Raw genomic sequence first — 13,723 nt, 5'->3', positions numbered from 1 at the left:
CAGCCCCCGCCCCCTGCCGAGCCCCCGCCCCACTCCTCGTAGCCCCCGCCCCGCTCCCCACAGCCCCCGCCCCGCTCCCCGCAGCTCCTGCCCCCTGCCGAGCCCCCACCCTGCTCCCCAAGCCTCCCACTGAGCCCGCTCCCTGCAGCCCCTGCCGAGCCCCCACCCCACTCCCCGCAGCCCCCGCCCCCTGCCGAGCCCCCACCCCAGTCCCCCCACCTCCTGCTGAGCCCCCACCCCACTCCCCGCAGCCCAGCGCCCCCTGCTGAGCCCCCGCCCCGCAGCCCCTGCCTCCTGCTGAGCCCCCCTACACTCCCCGCAGCCCCAGCCCGGGCCCCCTGCCCAGCCCCCGCCCCGCTCCCCAGCACCACACTGGGGTCAGCACTGACTCAGGGGACAGCGCCCCTCCCTGCAGCTCCCATCCCATCGTGACCTGGCTCTACCCTGCTTAGCTCGTGAGATCCCGGGCACGTGCTGGCAGAAGGGCTCAGCAGGCGGTTGCCATCTGCCTGGACTCCCCTGCCGGGGGCTGGGGTTCCTTGCTGCGTGTGCTTCCCCCGGGCCAGGACCCCCCCAGAGCCTCCTGGCTCTCCCGGCGCCTGGTGGACGGTCCGTGGCTCAGGCCACGCGCGGGGCGGGAGCCGGCGTCATGTGGCAGAGACATTCAATGAAATCCACCTATCCTGTGGTGCCATCAGAAACAGGCCATAGGGTGATTTCATCAGACATCTCCTACCACCACCTCACCCCATCTGAGGGGAGAGAGCTGGGCGCCCCTCCTGCCCCTCCCAAACACCGCTCTCCCTGCCCTCCTCTCCCCACACGGTCCATGGGGGCCATTCCTTCCTCCCCCCAGCTGGGGATCAGCTCCTGCCCTGACACGTGAGGGCTGGCCGCCCTGGGAACACTGCCCCAGCGCAGCCCTGCAGGCCTCTCTCTCCGCAGGCTCTAACCCAGCTCTGAATAGTCCTTGCCCTTCGCAGGATCCTGTGGCAGTGAGTTCCGCATGTGCACACACTATGAATAGCCGCAGGGGCCAGATTCTCCCACGGCAGGATACAAGCAGCCCCCGGGAACAACAGCAGGAGTTACTCCTATCCTGAGGGGGAAGGATCGGGCCCCAGAGGTACCAGCATGGCTCGTTGCAATAGCAGCTGCAGGCAGCTTGGGTTCCTCTCCCCCAATCCCTGAGCACCAGCGGCAGCCCTGCCCCTGGGGTCCCCTCTAGGAGCAGAGGGAAGGGCAGGCCCTTGGCCCAGTCTGCCTGTGCTCTCTGCTGGGGCAGTTCGAGCCTGCTGTGCTGGGGGGTTTTCACGCAGGGACCACCGGACAGCAAGTTACAGTCTGATCTGGCCCCATGCCCCATTCCCTGCCCCCCTGTGCCAGCCAGTCCCTGCTCTGCGGCTGGATGGGAACCAGCACCCCCTAGCGGGGAAAAGCCCCATGCCCCATTCCCTGCCCCCCTGAGCCTGCCAGTCTCCACGTCCCTTTCTGGGCTGGGTGCTGGTGGGACTGGGCGGCTGGCAGCTGCAATGCCCTCTCTCCCCTGCCCAGGCCGGGCCTGGCACTAACTCCGTGACGCAGAGCCAAGGGCTGTGCTGGGGAGCTGGGCCCACAGCCTGCCCCACCAGCTCGGCAGGAGGTGCTGGTGCAGGAGGCTCTGCAGTGCGACCCTCTCTATGCCCAGCGCAGCGGGGAGCGGGCCAGGGCTACGCACCAGGCATTGCAGCTCCTGTGGACCTTGCTGCCGGGCGGGTAGGTCTCGCCCCCGTGCTCGCAGGGGCACATGCCCGGCGGGACGCACTGCCCGCTGTCGTCCAGCACCAGTCCCTCGGGGCAGTTACAGCCGGCCACGCACACGGCCAGGGCCTGGCAGGAGCTGGCCGCCCCCATGCGCAGATCGGCACAGCTCTTCCCGCAGGGGGCGCTGCACTCCTGGTAGACCTGCCCCCCGCTGCACGGCACCGCTGTGGGGAGAGGGAGAGGGGGGCAGGGGGCCTTAGCACAGCCACCTCCAGCTTCCTCGCCGAGAGCAGAGACCTGCCTCGTGCCCCAACCCCCCGGCTCCAGGGTCCATCCCCCCCTTCTCCAGCGCCCAGCCCTCCCCTTCCCCAGAGCCTGCCCCCCGCCCATCTTCTCCCCGCCCCTTCTCCAGCACCCATCCCCCCTCTCCAACGCCCACCCCCTCCCCTTCCCCAGAGCCCAACCCCCGCCCATCTTCTCCCCACCCCTTCTCCAGCGCCCATCCCCCCTCTCCAGTGCCCACCCCCTCCCCTTCCCCAGAGCCCAACCCCCGCCCATCCCCCCTGCCCCTTCTCCAGAGCCCATCCCACACCCACTCCACCCCTTCTCCAGAGCCATCCTCTGGCTGCCCCACCCAGCCAGGCAGGGCTCCCCTCCCCGGACATGCCCAGTGGGGCCCAGCCTAGGCAGCCACCCACCGCAGAAGGTCTGGTTCCTCCAGGGCACCGGCGCCCCCTCCTGGGCACACTGCCTGGCGTAGGCGGCCAGGGCGCGGCACAGACAGTCCCCGCCGGCCGAGCAGCCGCACACGTCGTAGAGGCAGAGCTGATAGTAGGGCTCCCTCTCCACCAGGTCGTGGCAGGGCTGTGGGACAGGGCAGGGGGCGCGTCAGCCAGGGGCTCGGAGCAGCCGCCCGGGCTCCAGGCCCTTCCCTTGCGGGGGCCTCTGCTGGGAGCACAGCACCGGGGGGCACATCAGAAACCAGCCCCACAGACGCATGGGCACACGGACAGCACATGTGCGTACAGCCGCACGTGGAGGGGGCCAGTCCCGTGACCATCCAACACGCGTGACACAGACATGGGGCGACCGGGATCCCTCAGGGCAGACACACGCCGGGGACGTCCAGACAGGCCCACACCCGTGCCAGGGGCACACAGCAAACGCTCCTGGATCTGCCCCCCTCCCCGGCACGCGCACACACAGATCCGGTGCCCCTCGCTGTGGCCTCTGGTCCCAGCCCCCCGGGGGCTCCGCCGGGGCGGGTACCTGGAAGGCCGGGCCGTGGAGGGTGCCGCAGGCGGCCTCGGCGAACTCCCGGCGCTGGGCGAAGGTGCTGCAGGGGTCGAAGGCGAAGGAGCCGAGCGCGGGGCACTCGCTGGACGCCCGGAACTTGTTGGCGAAGGCGGCGACGCTGGGCTCCACGTCCCCGGCGGGGGTGGTGAACTCGTCCTGCTGGTTCCAGGTGTAGGTGCCGCACAGACCTCGCACCTGCCAGGGGAGGGGGTGAGGGGGCAGCCGGGGAGCTCCCCCTCCCCACACGCCGCAGGGAGGCCAGCGGGTGCCAGGCCTGCGGGGGCTGCGGGGGACGCGGACTCTTGCTCTGCCAGGCACGGGGCGAAGACCCACCAGCTCCCTCACCCCAGGGTCTGCGATGCAAGTCGCGAGAGACCTGGCACCCGCCATACGGGCCTGGGAGGCTCCGGGCCCCGCTCCCGGTACTCAGAGCCGGCCATTCGGCCCACGCCCACAGCTGGGCTCCTCTCCCCTCGGGCCCTGCGGGCAACACCCCGCTGCGAGGGCCCTCCCGGGGGGCACCAGGAGCGCGCTGGGCCTCACCTTGCCCGCGAAGCCGGGCTGCAGGGTGATGTAGGCGGCAGGGAACTCCAGCCCCCACAGCACGTGGGCGCCGAAGGCCTGGAGCAGCAGGAAGGAGGACGAGGCCCGTCGGATGCTCAGGTCAGCGCTGGCAAAGGGCAGGGCCACCTCCTGCCCGTTCACGGCCACGTCCCCTGCAGCAGGGAAGGGCCAGAGAGGAGATGGGAGAGGAGGAGGGCAAGGGAGAACCGCACAGAGAGAGAGGCCCCGACCCCACTCCCTGACCCACCTCCTGCCAGCTGGGCCTCTGCCCTGGGCAGATCAGAGCCAGCCCCAAGCCAGCCAGCCCCGCTTCCTGCAATCCCTTGATGCCCCCAGGCTGCCCGTCTCTGCAAGGGGCTGCCAGGCACTCCCCCACGGCGAAGCCCAGCTGACCTGTGATGTGGAGCCGGGCGGAGGTCCTGAGCGCAGTCACCGTCAGGGCCCGGAGGCAGCTCACGGCCCCTTTGCTCCCACACGCCACCTTCTCCACCGTGATCAGCAGCTTCCAGTCCACAAAGTCCTGCCAGGCAACGGTGCCCCAGCCTGTGAGGGCCGGAGACGCGGCCCAGGGCGGCCCCCCAGCCGTTCCCTGCCGCGCGCCCCGGCCCGGGGGACGGGACCTGCCGGCCGCTCTCGAGGGCACTGCGCGGGCTGGGCTGGGGGCCCCGCGGGGCTCTGCACTGGTTTGTTCGTGGAGGGGCTCTCCGGAGCTGCACCAGCACTGAGCGGCCAGGCTCCTCGAGGGGCTGCTTGGGCACAGCATGCCCCCCAACCCCCATGCCGTGGGGTTCCCTTCCTGCCCAGGGCACCAGACACCCCTCCCCCCAGCAGCCTGGCCCCCCAGGCCCGTGGCAGCTCCCAGGGCACCCAATCCCCCCTTCCCCTGGACCCATGGCAGCTCCCAGGGCACCAGATCCCCCCTCCCCCTGGCTCCCCAGGCCCCGTGGCAGCTCCCAGGGCACCAGACACCCCTCCCCCCAGCAGCCTGGCCCCCCAGGCCCGTGGCAGCTCCCAGGGCACCCAATCCCCCCTTCCCCTGGCCCCATGGCAGCTCCCAGGGCACCAGATCCCCCCTCCCTCTGGCTCCCCAGCCCCATGGCAGCTCCCAGGGCTCCAGTTCGCCCCTTCTCCTGGTCCCCCAGACCCAACGGCAGCTCCCAGGGCACCAGACCCCCCTCCCCCGGCACCCCAGCCCTATGGCAGCTCCCAGGGCTCCAGACCCCTCTCTCGCCAGCAGCCTGGCCCCCCAAGCCCCACGGCAGCTCCCAGGGCCCCAGACCCCCCTCCCCTGGCCCCATGGCAGCTCCCAGGGCCCCAGACCCCCCTCCCCTGGCACCCCAGCCCTATGGCAGCTCCCAGGGCTCCAGACCCCTCTCTCGCCAGCAGCCTGGCCCCCCAAACCCCATGGCAGCTCCCAGGGCCCCAGACCCCCCTCCCCTGGCCCCATGGCAGCTCCCAGGGCACCAGATCCCCCCTCCCCTGGCACCCCAGCCCTATGGCAGCTCCCAGGGCTCCAGACCCCTCTCTCGCCAGCAGCCTGGCCCCCCAAGCCCCACGGCAGCTCCCAGGGCCCCAGACCCGCCTCACCTGCACCAGGATGTACTCGCAGACGCCGTGGAAGGAGTAGCGCTTCTGGTCGAAGGTCACGTAGTGCGGGTCCCCGATCACGGCACACTCGGCCGAGCACTTGTCCTGCGAGCAGTACCAGCGCCCACCCTGGCATGTGCTGCAGGGACAGGGGCGAGAGCGGGGCACGGGGTCGCCAGGGCTCGCTGAGCTCCCTGCCGTACGCCGGGCCGCGGCAGACACTGCTGCTGGTGCCAGGGCCCCCAGGACATGGTGGGGGGCATCTCCAGGAGGGACCTCTCCAGCCTGGGGATGCCCAGCCTGGGGCTCCCACCCAGGGGTCCCCAGCAGCTCCCGGGGCGTCGCGTCCCAGCTGCCACCTGTCTCTCTGGTTCCACTCAAGTACCTTTGCTCAGCAGCTGCCCTGCCCCCGCCCCACCGGGCCCGATCCTCTGTGGGTCTCCTCTGCAATTCAAGGGAGGTACCCCACAGGAGCTGGGGATGTACCCCGGGGAAAGTGGGGTGCAGCAGCCTGAGCGAGGGAGAAGGGCCCCCAGGGATTCCCCAGGAGGCAGGGGGCTCCCCACACAATGCTGTCCTCCCCTCGGGTGGGGCGGGACCGTGGGGTGGCAGAGCTGTGAGATGGGGACTCTGCCCCGCTCCATCACTGAGGGGCCCGCGGAGCCCAGACCGTCCCCGCGGATCGCCACGCCCCAGCCTGGCACGGCACTGCACCACCAGCTGCCCGAGGCACAGCAGAGACGAGTCCAGCTCGGCCGTGCGGGTGTGGGCACCGGGGAGGGGTTACCTTAGGGGCTGCCCCTCCCTGCTGCCCACACCAGTGCCCGGCGGGCAGGGCCGATGGGGGCTTTCCTCACCATTGGTTGCACCGCTGCTGGATGCTCTGCCCCGGGGCGTACTTCTGGCGACGGTGGTAGCAGGGGCAGTCGCCCTCAGGGACGCAGGCCCCCCCCTCCAGGTAGAGGCCCGGCGGGCACTCGCAGCCACTCACACACTCGTCCCGGCAGTGCCCCTCCTCGCCGGTGCCCACGGCGGCACAGCTGGCCGGGCACGAGGACACGCAGTCCGAGTACTGCTTCCCCTGGCCGCACTGCTTCTCTGCGGGGCAGACACACGGCGCCTCAGGCCCGGGCTGGCAGCGCCCCCTCTGCCAGGCAGCCGGGCGCGGGCTCCCAGGGAGCACGTCTGCCCGGTCGCCCCGCCCACGTCCGAGGAGCACATGCGGGGCGACGCCACGAGAGCCGCGGGGGCTGCTGCTCCCCACACGCAGCCTGCGGTGCCGGAGTGAGAGGAGCTCCTCCCCGCTGACAGCGGTAGCGGGTCTCTTACCCATGGCCCTCGCCACGAGCGGGCAGCCCCACTCCCTGTCTCCGACACATGCACCAGGCCCTTCCAGCCCGGGGCGTTCACGGGCGGGCGGCCCAGGGGGCTGAGCGTCTCCTGAGCGTGCAGGGGGCGAACCGGGGCGTGAGGGTGGGTGTATGTGGGGGCCAGGGCTGGATGGGAGACAGGTGCGAGGGGAGGGCGTGGGGGCGGGGGGCAGAGCCGGGGGGAAGGGGTCCGTGCTGCCGGAGCGGGCCCGGCTGTGGAGCTGCCCGCTGGGGGAGCGCACTGGCCCCTACCGCAGAACCCGGCCCTCCTCCAGTCGAGGTAGACGAGCTCCTGGGCGCATTCGCGGGCATAGCTGGCGAAGGTGGTGCACACGGCCTCCCGCTGCCCGGCCCCCGTGCCCCCCTGCCGGCAGGACGCGGACATGCAGGCGTCGTAGAATCCGCCCGGGTCCACCTGCAGGGAGAGAGGCCGCGTCAGCCAGCGCCGGGGTGGGGGGTGGGGGGGGGCTGCCCCGGCTGCTCCCCGGGGGTGGGTACTGCCGTCCCCTGACCTTGGAGTGGCACCGGCTGAAGGGGCTGGCCAGCAACTTCCGGCACACGGCCTCGGCCTCCTGCCTCACGGCGCTGGCCCCCGCATCGTCACAGCTGTCTCCCGCCTCCGCCACGTCCTGGCACGGGAGCTGCACCTGGGCAGAGCAGAACCCATGTCAGTGCCAGAGCACCCCCAGCCGTCAGCCCGGCGCCCCCAGAGCCGCACGGGGGAACACCCCCAGCCGTCAGCCCGGCGCCCCCAGAGCCGCACAGGGGGAGCACCCGCAGCCGTCAGCCCGGCGCCCCCAGAGCCGCACGGGGGAGCACCCCCAGCCGTCAGCCCGGCGCCCCCAGAGCCGCACGGGGGAGCACCCCCAGCCGTCAGCCCGGCGCCCCCGGAGCCGCACGGGGGAGCACCCCCAGCCGTCAGCCCGGCGCCCCCGGAGCCGCACGGGGGAGCACCCCCAGCCGTCAGCCCGGCGCCCCCGGAGCCGCACGGGGGAACACCCCCAGCCGTCAGCCCGGCGCCCCCGGAGCCGCACGGGGGAGCACCCCCAGCCGTCAGCCCGGCGCCCCCGGAGCCGCACAGGGGGAGCACCCCCAGCCGTCAGCCCGGCGCCCCCGGAGCCGCACGGGGGAGCACCCCCAGCCGTCAGCCCGGCGCCCCCGGAGCCGCACGGGGGAGCACCCCCAGCCGTCAGCCCGGCGCCCCCGGAGCCGCACGGGGGAGCACCCCCAGCCGTCAGCCCGGCGCCCCCGGAGCCGCACGGGGGAGCACCCCCAGCCGTCAGCCCGGCGCCCCCGGAGCCGCACGGGGGAGCACCCCCAACCGTCAGCCCGGCGCCCCCGGAGCCGCAGGGGGAGCACCCCCAGCCGTCAGCCCGGCGCCCCCGGAGCCGCACGGGGGAGCACCCCCAGCCGTCAGCCTGGCGCCCCCGGAGCCGCACGGGGGAGCACCCCCAGCCGTCAGCCCGGCGCCCCCGGAGCTGCACGGGGGAGCACCCCCACCTCTCCCCATGCAGCCCCCGGGCGCTCCCCCTTCTGAGCACGCACTGCTCCTGTGCGGGAGAAGCATCTCCACCAGCTGCCACCAACACCCCGGCTCCAGCTGCTCCCCGCAGGGTCAGGAATTCGCTGCACGGGGGCGAAGGGCTCTGGGCACCAGCGCAGCCCCAGGGCGGTGTCACGCCTTCCCCCTCCCTCTGAGCCGTGGGAGAGGACTGCAGCAGGGGCCCGCCCCACTACCTCTGGGCTGGCATCTGGGACCCTCCAGGAATTCCCGAAGCTGGCGGCGAACGTGGCCACATCCCCTCCTACACGCAGGAAGTCATCTGCAAGCAAAACAGGCGCTGGGGATGTGGGGAGAGGAAACCGCCCCTGCTGGCAGGTGGGGGCTGGGAATGGGGACACCCCCCGCTGCCAGATCTCCAGCCTCAGCTCTCACACCACGCTCACCAGCTCACGCCAGGAACAGGCCCTGGTGTCTGTTCCCTGCTCCGCCCCAGGGGAAAGGCATGGACAGTGGGAGGGCTTGTTCTGGGGGCACTGTCACCAAGACACAGGCAGGCCCAGGAGAGAAGAGCCCCTGGAGCGAGCTGGGGGCCCTCACCCAGCAGGGACCGGAGGACGGCAGGTTGGATCCTGCTGCACCAGGGCAGGTGCCCCCGGCACGGGGATGCAGGAGGTGGGACTGTCCCATTCCCTAGCAGGTGGGAGTGCTGTGAGGGAGAGACGTTCCCAGCAGGGCTGGTGGAGATGAAGCTGTCTCGGGTCCCCAGGGCAGGGCGCTGTCGGCAGGGGGCCCAGCCCCACGCGGTGAGCAGGGCGGGTTGGGGGCAGAGCCCTGTCGGCAGGGGGCCCGGCCCCACGCGGTGAGCAGGGTGGGTTGCCCCCGCAGGGCCCTCTCGGCAGGGGGCCCGGCCCCACGCGGTGAGCAGGGCGGGTTGGGGGCAGAGCCCTGTCGGCAGGGGGCCCGGCCCCACGCGGTGAGCAGGGCGGGTTGGGGGCAGAGCCCTGTCGGCAGGGGGCCCGGCCCCACGCGGTGAGCAGGGTGGGTTGCCCCCGCAGGGCTGTGCTCACCGGCAGGGTCGTCATTGTAGAGCCCGCAGAGCCCGCGCGTGGTGCCCCGCAGCTCCCCGCTGACCGTCACATAGACCGTTTGGCGCCCGTCAGACTTGACCCGCACGCCCAGGCCGCTCTCCACGAAGACGAAGTCACCGAGCCACCGGACACTGATCCCTGTGGGGGGAGAGTGGTGGGCAGCTCAGCAGAGCCACGTGCCCGGCTGCCAGCCAGGGCCCAGGGAGACGGGCCGGGACTGAGCAACGGGCGCATGGGCTGCATGTCGGGGCCTCCCTGCCAGGGAGATGGATCCAGCAGTGGGATCATCTCCAGGAGGGGCTGGGAGCCCCAGGCTGGGCTGGGCAGAGCCCTGGGTGACGGATTGTCGGCCTGCTCCCGCCTGGGCACGGCCTAGGTGCTCTGTGTGTCCCTTAATTCCACCCCATTCCTCCTAGCTCGCCCCTATGGCCCCAGCAGTCCCTCCCCGGGGCCCGTGCAGGCCGGTCCCAGGCTAGACCTCTCCTCCCACCAGCTCTGCCCAGGCGATGGGCATGGGTGGACCCCAGTGGGTGTCAGGGGACCTAAGCACCAAGTGCCTGGAGACAAACAGGCCTGGGGAGACCCCAGGAAGCCCAGGACACGGGGACACCCCGCGGCTCTGCCAGGCAGATGGGCAGATCAGAAGCCCCTGTGTGCCGCGTGCTGGTCCTGTGGCTTTCCCCCACAGAGTTCTCTGTCCTCCTCACCGTCCTGCAGGAGAGGCTCCCCCTCCGGCACCACGACCCCGTTCACAGAGACGTTTCGGCCCTGAGCCACGACCAGGTCCAGCCCGAAGAGCATGTGCAGCGCCTGTGGGGAAGGCAGGGCAGGGAGTGAGCGAGATGGCAGCTCAGGGGCACGCGGAGCTAGAGGGGGACGGCAGAACATGGCCCATGGCTTTAACAGCGCGGGGATGAGCCACTGGGACCTGCTTCCCCGGCCAGTGTGGAGTCTCCATCCCTTGCTGGCTCCCCTAGCAGACTGGCTACTTCCCCGAGAGACACTGTAGCCAGACACAAGCCACAGGGCTCAAGCCAGGCAGAACTGGCTGAAGTTCACGGCCTGTGCCCTGGGAGGTCCTTCTGGCCCGAAGCTCTCCGGAGCAGCGGGGTAGGTGACCTCCACCGGCCCCTCCTCAGCCAGTCTGCCCCCTGGGCTCTCCCTGGGCTCTCCCCTGGGCAGCCCCCTTCACACCCAGCCTGCTCTTGGTGTGTCTTTACCCCATCCTCTGGCTTGCTCTCTAGGACATTGCACTCCATATGATTTATGGAAATATGCTTATTAGGGTAAATATGATGCAACTGGAATATGCTTTCTGCAACAGGTCTCTTGTAAGGTATCGTTAGAAAGGTTATAACCTACTGAATATATTCCTCCTATTTGTATGTATGTATCATTCTTGTATCTGAAGCTAGAAATATAAAGTATAACTCTGGGGTCCTACTGTAATTATGCAAAGTGTGGGCCATGGATGGTGCTTTGGAATCTTGATGGCCCCACAGACTAGGACAATTGGCTGTCAGTGGCTCTGTTCACTTGCAGGCCTCCCTGTGTTCCAGCCCAGGAAGAATGGACCATGTCACATGATGCTGGAATCCATCTTAAATCTGGTATTTTTCCATTTAGAAGGAGGGGTGGGGACCCAGAGAGACAAAAGATTCCCACCTTGGGCCAAAGTTATAGAAGGGGGTGGAACAGAACAAAGGGGGTTGCCAGTCCTGAGAAATCCTTTAGTTACCACCTGAGCTGGAACTAACAAGGACTGCACCAGGGGAAAGGATTGGGCCCAGACTAGGAAGGAGTCTAGTCTGTGGAAGGTTTCAGAGTAGCAGCCGTGTTAGTCTGTATCCACAAAAAGAAAAGGAGGACTTGTGGCACCTTAGAGACTAACCAATTTATGAAGTGAGCTGTAGCTCACGAAAGCTTATGTTCAAATAAATTTGTTAGTCTCTAGGGTGCCACAAGTACTCCTTTTCTTTTAGTCTGTGAAAGAAGCTTATTGGAACATCTCTGGGGGTGAGATTTACCTGTATTCAGTTTCTTAATGTATTAGGCTTAGACTTGCGTGCTAGGTTTTATTTTGCTTGGTAACTTTGTTCTGTCTGTTATTACTTGACACCACTTAAATCCTACTTCTTATACTTAATAAAATCACTGTTGTTTGTTAATTAACCCAGAGTAAGTGATTAATACCTGGGGGAGCAAACAGCTGTGCCTATCTCTCTCTCTCAGTGATATAGAGGGTGGACAATTTATGAGTTTTCCCTGTATAAGCTTTATACAGAGTAAAACGGATTTATTTGGGGTTTGGATCGCATTGGGAGCTGGGTGTCTGGGTGCTGGAGACAGGGAACCTGCTGAGTGGTTTTCAGTTAAAGCCTGTAGCTTTGGGGCGTGGACCAGACCTGGGTCTGTGTTGCGGCGTGTCTGGCTCAACAAGGCAGGGTTCTGGAGTCCCAGGCTGGCAGGGAAAACGGGCTCAGAGGTAACTTCAGTACATCAGGTGACAGTCCCAAAGGGGTCTCTGTGACCGAACCCATCACACTCTCCCTTGCTCTTTTCTCACCCCCCTCTCCCTTTCTTCCTGTCTCCCCCCCCTCAACAACCAAGGCCCTGGCTGGTCACTGAAGACCCCGGTGAGACCCCGTACCCGGTGGCAGTGTGATGGTGCACAGGTCCCGCTGCCCGAGATGTCCACGGCCCAGGTGCCATCAGAGGCAGCGGCTAGGCTGTAGGTGCAGTCCCCGTGGAAGTGGAAATGTTTCCCATCAAAGCTGCGGTAGTGGAAGCCGGCCCAGGTGACGCAGGTGGCAAAGAGGCGGTGGCGAGGCCTGGGCAGGCCCAGCAGGGCCGTGGGGGGCAAGGGCCGGAGGAGGAAGGGGGCCGGCAGGTCCCCTGCGGAAGAACAAGGGGACCGATCAGTTAGCGGGCACGTCACGGTCCGGTGACACCCACAGAACTCCAGAACCGGGACCTGCTGTGAGCTGCCGTGGGGGCGAGGAGAGGCAGCATGGGCTGGGGGGCACCCAGTAACTGGCCTCTGGGAGACCTGGCGTGGGGGGCTCCGACTCGCCCCCCTGGGAGGGTTAGTCAGAGCTCAGCTGCCCAGGGCCGGGCGATCGACCATGCCAGGGCCACCCTGGGGTCTCTCCTGAGGGTCGCGGCTGCCTGGGGGCGGGAGGGTCTCGCTCCTCAGCACCCCCGCAGCTGTGCCGGAGAGCACGATGCAGGGAGCACGGCATGCTGGGAGCTGCCATCTCCCGGGGGCCGCGGCTCCATGGTGCTGTGGCGTGGGACTGGCTGGGTGGCCGGGGCGCTGCCCCAGGGGGAATGCAGCAGGGCTTGGCACTGGGAGCAGCACGCAGGGCAGTGCCCCTTGCCTCCGGAGCCAGCACTCGCCTGGCAGGGGCAGGGCGGAGCAGCTGAGGCAGACCTCGGAGGAGGTGTTCTTCCAGCTGCGGCCCCAGGGCCGCCCGCAGCACTCGGCCATGCTCAGCAGGGACAGGTTCCAGGTGCCCAGGCCGGCCTGGCACTGCCATGTAGAGAAGCAGAGTCCCAGGAAGCCCTCGCCTGGGAGAGAGCGACAGACACTGGTCAGGGGAGAACGAGGCCAGGCCCTGGGTCATGCTCCATCGGGGCCCCGCTGTGCCCCCAACGACCCCTGAGCCTCCCTACGTGTCCAAAGAACTCCGGTGGCCACAGAGACCTCAGAGCCCGCGGAAGCTCCCCCTGCCCGTGGCACCCGGCGTGGCCTCGGGACTCCCTTTGGGGGTGAGGCCGTGTGGACGGGGGCTAAACACAATGGCGTTGGCCTGGGCCCGTTCCCGAGGGTGCAGGGCAGCCCAATGTATGGCTCCCTAACCCTGAACCTGGCCCCCCGCCTGCCCCAGCCTGACGCCCCGTGCCCGGCTCCCCCGCGAACCCAGCCCCCGCCGGCCCCAGCCCGACGCCCCGTGCCCGGCTCCCCCCACAAACCCGGCCCCCGCCTGCCCCAGCCCGACGCCCCGTGCCCGGCTCCCCCCGCGAACCCAGCCCCCGCCGGCCCCAGCCCGATGCCCCGTGCTCGGCTCCCCCCGCAAACCTGGCCCCCGCCTGCCCCAGCCCGACGCCCCGTGCTTGGCTCCCCCCGCAAACCCGGCCCCCACCTGCCCCAGCCCAACGCCCCGTGCTCGGCTCCCCCCGAGAACCCGGCCTGCGCCTGCCCCAGCCTGACGCCCCGTGCCCGGCTCACCCCCGCCCCCCCAAACCCAGCCCCCGCCTGCCCCAGCCTGACGCCCCGTGCCCGGCTCACCCCCGCCCCCCCAAACCCAGCCCCCGCCTGCCCCAGCCTGACACCCTGTGCCTGGCTCACCCCCGCCCTCCCAAACCCAGCCCCCGCCTGCCCCAGCCCGATGCCCTGGGCCTGGCTCCAGCAGGCTCCTCACCCTGGGTGCAGTGGGGCCCGCTCCAGCCCTCGCAGCAGGCTCGCACCGTGCGGTTCCACACCACGGGCCTCGTGTCCGGGGGCCTGCCGGGCAGGGGAGAGGCACAGTGATGGATGAGGGGACAGAGAGGGGTGGAGGCACAGACAT

The 13,723-nt window shown here is 69.4% G+C and overlaps 2 protein-coding genes across 2 annotated transcripts in view; both read right to left on the bottom strand.

The window, feature by feature from the left end:
- The window catches only part of LOC144260047 (uncharacterized), a 317,403-nt gene that overhangs the window by 180,075 nt on the left and 123,605 nt on the right, over positions 1–13,723 (bottom strand). The window lies entirely within an intron of this gene.
- Positions 1–13,723, bottom strand: part of LOC144261115 (SCO-spondin-like) — a 136,735-nt gene that overhangs the window by 120,421 nt on the left and 2,591 nt on the right. Inside the window, exons 3-18 of the mRNA XM_077810286.1 lie at positions 13,577–13,659; positions 12,552–12,722; positions 11,834–12,047; positions 9,860–9,972; positions 9,132–9,290; positions 8,298–8,383; positions 7,415–8,038; positions 7,073–7,207; positions 6,813–6,975; positions 6,048–6,288; positions 5,191–5,329; positions 3,997–4,123; positions 3,583–3,755; positions 3,013–3,234; positions 2,442–2,607; positions 1,718–1,967 (exon numbers count right to left, since the gene is read on the bottom strand). Of these exons, the coding sequence (XP_077666412.1) occupies positions 1,718–1,967; positions 2,442–2,607; positions 3,013–3,234; positions 3,583–3,755; positions 3,997–4,123; positions 5,191–5,329; positions 6,048–6,288; positions 6,813–6,975; positions 7,073–7,207; positions 7,415–8,038; positions 8,298–8,383; positions 9,132–9,290; positions 9,860–9,972; positions 11,834–12,047; positions 12,552–12,722; positions 13,577–13,659 (3,066 nt within the window). The remainder of the gene's footprint in view (positions 1–1,717; positions 1,968–2,441; positions 2,608–3,012; positions 3,235–3,582; positions 3,756–3,996; positions 4,124–5,190; positions 5,330–6,047; positions 6,289–6,812; positions 6,976–7,072; positions 7,208–7,414; positions 8,039–8,297; positions 8,384–9,131; positions 9,291–9,859; positions 9,973–11,833; positions 12,048–12,551; positions 12,723–13,576; positions 13,660–13,723) is intronic.

This window comes from Eretmochelys imbricata, chromosome 2, assembly GCF_965152235.1.
Source record: "Eretmochelys imbricata isolate rEreImb1 chromosome 2, rEreImb1.hap1, whole genome shotgun sequence".
NCBI classification, from domain to species: domain Eukaryota; kingdom Metazoa; phylum Chordata; order Testudines; family Cheloniidae; genus Eretmochelys; species Eretmochelys imbricata.
The sequence above is the reverse complement of the archived record's forward strand: the minus strand, read 5'-3'. Positions and strand labels throughout refer to the sequence as shown.